Source organism: Acanthisitta chloris, unplaced genomic scaffold (assembly GCF_000695815.1).
Source record: "Acanthisitta chloris isolate BGI_N310 unplaced genomic scaffold, ASM69581v1 scaffold17514, whole genome shotgun sequence".
Taxonomy (NCBI): Eukaryota; Metazoa; Chordata; class Aves; order Passeriformes; family Acanthisittidae; genus Acanthisitta; species Acanthisitta chloris.
The window spans coordinates 8,081-12,551 of record NW_008667782.1 but is presented as its reverse complement, the minus strand read 5'-3'; the positions used below and the strand labels follow the sequence as shown (position 1 = coordinate 12,551).

Sequence of the window (4,471 nt, the reverse complement as noted above, 5' to 3'; positions counted from 1 at the left end):
AGAAGCTCCATATTTGTGTCCAGTATAAATAGTTAAATAGTAACATAGACAAAGTTAACCTTTCCTGCTTTTATTTTTGGCCTGCCTTTTTTCACTTATGCCACTTTTACCTGGTCATAAGTAAATGAAGTTTAAAATGGAACTGGTCATTTCAGTAACAGCCAATTATATTTAAAATTCACTTGGTAATCTTAGGAAATTGTTTATAGCCATTTTAAAAAATCCTGAATTATTTTGATAAAGTGGGTGTTTTGTTTGTATCCGTTTGGGATGTGTAAGCAACAGCAGTGTCTGATCATGTCTGTTAAGTTTTTGCTGGGTGTACCAGCTCAGCAGGCATGAAGGATCCCTGTGTAGCTCTAGACTGACTAGCACTGCTGTGGCCATGAGCGAGTGGGCGCCTGCAAGACTTCAGGGATAGTACCATATCCTTTTTTCTTTTCTAAATGGATTTGTTAGAGGTTATAGTGGTTGCAGCTACCACAGTCATTGAAGTGTAGCCTTCTTATGCTTGTAAGTTGGATGTGACTCTGAATTAAGCCCACTTAAAACCTGGGAGGAGGGGGGAGAGGGAGAAAAAGGGTGGTTTTTCTGGACAAAAGTGTACTATAGTGGGTTACACGTTTGTTTAAGGTGTTTCCTTTTGGAAACAGACAAGTGCTACAAGAGGGTGCTGTAGTGGCTCAATCTGAAGATGGGGTTGCATATGAGAGGGTTATTCTTCCTCTTGGTCGTAGTTGTTCAGAGCTTCTTTTTTCTTTTTAGTTTAAACTTATATCCCAGGCATATGAAGTTCTGTCGGACCCAAAGAAAAGGGACCTCTATGACCAGGGTGGGGAGCAGGCTATTAAAGAAGGAGGCCTGAGTGGCGGCAGCTTCTCTTCACCCATGGACATCTTTGACATGTTCTTTGGTGGTGGAGGCCGAATGAATAGAGAGAGAAGAGGTACACAGTTCTAAAGTTGTAGAAACTAACCATGCACTTAAGCATAAAATACCTGTGCTATGGTACTGCTGTTCTGCTAAGTGCACATAGTGTGGATATTACTTGTTGCAACAATAGAATAAGTAAATAATGGGGCATGGGTAGTCTGTAGGGGAGGGGGAAACATTAGTAGATCAGCAGTTGAATTAGACCTGTTTTAAGTTACCTTTTTTTTAGATCTGTGCCTCACTTGCTCATATGCTTTAAGCAACTTGCTTCAAAGGACACCATCAACTTAAACTTCAGTAATGTTAAATCTGATTAAAATATTTGGTAGAAATTATGTGAAACTTGAGTAGAGAGTGCTGCCCGAAGCAGAGTCTGATTTTTGTCTTTTTCATGCCCACTGTGTGTTGGAGGAGCAAGTAGTAACTTGCTGTAAAATGCTTGAAATTATGCTATGAAGCAGAATGGAAATTTATAGGTAGGCATAATAGCGACTTCTGAATTGACAGATCTGAAGCTGGTAGTGTCCTTGCATCCTGCTGTTTCAGTTAAGCATATAAAATGAGGGGTAGGAGCAGGGATAGGGTGGCTTTAATGATGCTTCGCTTAATTACAGCACAGCTTTTATGTTTGGACATAAATGGGTGCAGCTGATGGAACTGCACATGCTTTTAAGGGGGCTGGGCTGTGTTCAAAGTTTGGAATGAATTTTGCATTTTTTCAGCAAGACTGCATGAACATTTGTCTTCACAACAGCTGAATAAGTATTAATCTTTCCCTTTTGTTTTTTTAAAGGCAAAAATGTTGTACACCAGTTAGGTGTATCTCTTGAAGACTTATATAATGGTATTACAAGGAAACTGGCACTGCAAAAGAATGTTATTTGTGCAAAGTGTGAAGGTAAAAAAACAAGTAGTGGTTTCAAACCCCTCTTTCACCGAGGTCTTTTTTTTGTGTGTGTGTGTGTGTGTGTGTGTGTTGTCCGGGGCTGAGAACAAAGTCTGGAGGTGTTCTTACTTTTCTCTCTCCTTTCTCAGCACCCCTCCTTTCTGAGAGTCTATCAAGGTATTTAGTTCTTACTTGTGCTTAATCCAAGAATAAGGCTCTCTTAAACACAGTAGTATAAAGTGATCATTCTAATGCCAGATTAAAACTCACTGTGAGTTAGTTAAGGGTGCCTAAATTTAAAGTATCTTCATCCAGAAATGTCTGTAAAACCTTTTAGTTGCTGTGGGTACAAGTTTAGCTTGTGTTACACACTCATTTTACAGTTACTAAGTATCCATAATGACTGGTTTTCTTTGAGGCAAATTTTAGTGAAGTGTTACGTCTTAGTACTTTATTAAATACTTAGCAAGCAGATCTTTTTCCAAGTATTCATGGGATGTCGAGGTCTTGAAGTCAGTATGCTGATAGTTCCTTGAAAACCAGGATTCACTGAGAGGTGGGGCAGAGGCTGATAAAATAAGCCGTGCAAGCATTTTGCTTGTAGAAACTTCCAACTTGTGGAGCATGTTTTGTGATGGCAACACAATTCTACTACTGAACTACTCTTAAATTACCCTAAAGATGCTCTTGAAGTAACTGAGTTCCACCTGACTGCTGTGGAGCAAGTCTTTTTGAGACTGAGATCCAATTTTACTCTTTTTGTCAAAGGTTATGGCGGAAAGAGAGGGGCAGTAGAAAAATGCCCTGTGTGTAAAGGAAGAGGAATGCAAGTTATAGTTCAGCAGATTGGACCTGGCATGGTACAGCAAATTCAAACTGTGTGTCCAGAATGCAAAGGCCAAGGTGAAAGAATAAATCCGAAGGACAGGTGTGACAACTGCAATGGCTGTAAGGTTGTAAGAGAGAAAAAAATCATAGAAGTTCATGTGGACAAAGGTAAGAACTGTATATTTGTACTGTGTCCCTAATTGTAGTCTGCAGTTCTGCTGAGAATAAAGGGTTTTCTTTTCTCCAGGTATGAAAGATGGTCAGAAGATAGTATTTCACGGAGAAGGTGACCAGGAGCCTGATTTGGAGCCTGGTGATGTTATAATTGTGCTTGATCAAAAGGATCACAGTGTCTTTCAGAGGCGAGGGCATGACTTAATCACAAAAATGAGAATTCAACTCTCAGAGGCGTTATGTGGTTTCAGAAAGACCATTGAAACTCTGGATAACAGAGTTCTTGTCATATCATCTAGGCCAGGTAGGTCTTAAAAGATTTCTATATAAACTGCCTGCCTGTTTCATTGTGCCTGGACTGAGGTTTTTTTGAGGGGGTTATTCTGTTTTCTGTTTTGCCTTTTTTCTACACCAGATGATGTGACAGATTTAAAATACACTTGGCACTCACTTCATTTAGTTGGTTCTTTGTCATTCTTGTCACTCCTTCTAAAACATCTAATTCAGCCTGAAAGCTGTGCCAAGAAAAGCTGATTCTCTTACAGGAAATAGCCTAAATGGCCTCAGTTCTGTAGAGTGTTTAGTCTGCAGTTCAGTCTGTTGTCTTTCCTAGGAGTCTCAGGGAGATGCTAAGCAATTGTGTATAGTCCTGCTTTTGGTGGTTATGAAATGCCTGTCGCTTAAGCTTACTCACAGCTCTTGCCTCTATGTAGGTGACGTGATAAAACATGGTGACCTAAAGTGTATCTACAATGAAGGGATGCCTGTCTATAAGTCTCCAATGGACAAAGGTAGCCTAATTATACAATTCTTGGTAAGTTGAATGCTTTTCTATAGCAAAGGTATATGTGTTGGCATCAGGAGTAACTATTCATTTTTAAAAAAAAAAATGTGCAAAATTGTAGGTCCAGTTTCCAGAGCACTACTGGCTCCCAAGGGAGAAACTGTCTCTTCTGGAGGCTCTGCTTCCTCCACGAGAAGATGTTATGGTTACAGATGAGATGGATCAGGTAGACCTTGAAGATTTTGATCCAAATGAGCAAACCTACCGTAACAGTGGGGGAGAAGCATATGAAGAGGATGAGGAGGGTCCAAGAACAGGAGTACAGTGTCAGACATCTTAAAGCAAGGTGGGGTGAATGTCATCTAAAATGTAAATTTTCACAATGAAAACTGCATGGCTGTAATAGCCACTGCTTGTGGGTTTTGTGTTCAGCAAATTGAGTTGCTGTGCTGTCAGTATCACCTTTTTGTAACTAATTTATATTGTGTTCTTGTCTTTCTATATAAAGCCAGTGTCACACAGCTGAGAACCAACTGAGTTGGTAAACATTTTTCTTTGCTGTGAAGGTTCTCAATTTATGTCACCTATGCTATTTATATAAGACTTGGGCAATATTGATAGAAGCTAAGTGGAGTGTCTTATGTAAATACTTTCATACTGGAAAATGAATTTCATAGAATAAAACATAGCAGAATAACTTCTAATAAATAGTACTTCACATTTTATGCTGCTTCTCTTGTATTTTCTAAGCCACCCTAGAACCCCCTTTATTTAAGTAATTTTTTCTAAGCTTAGACTTCTCTCACCTAGTCAGCTTTGTGTTAGCTGCAACACTAGTACCTGTCTCATTTTGTACTTCCAAAACA

General features: G+C 39.4%; 1 protein-coding gene across 1 annotated transcript; it reads left to right on the top strand.

Annotated features, from left to right (window-relative positions):
• Nucleotides 1–771: 771 nt before the first annotated feature.
• Nucleotides 772–4,327, top strand: DNAJA4 (DnaJ (Hsp40) homolog, subfamily A, member 4). The gene is made up of 6 exons (XM_009072664.1): nt 772–946; nt 1,727–1,831; nt 2,588–2,815; nt 2,895–3,125; nt 3,535–3,635; nt 3,727–4,327. The coding sequence occupies exons 1-6, from the start codon at nt 889–891 to the stop codon at nt 3,943–3,945; spliced, it is 942 nt and encodes a 313-aa protein (XP_009070912.1). The 5' UTR covers nt 772–888; the 3' UTR covers nt 3,946–4,327.
• Nucleotides 4,328–4,471: the final 144 nt, after the last annotated feature.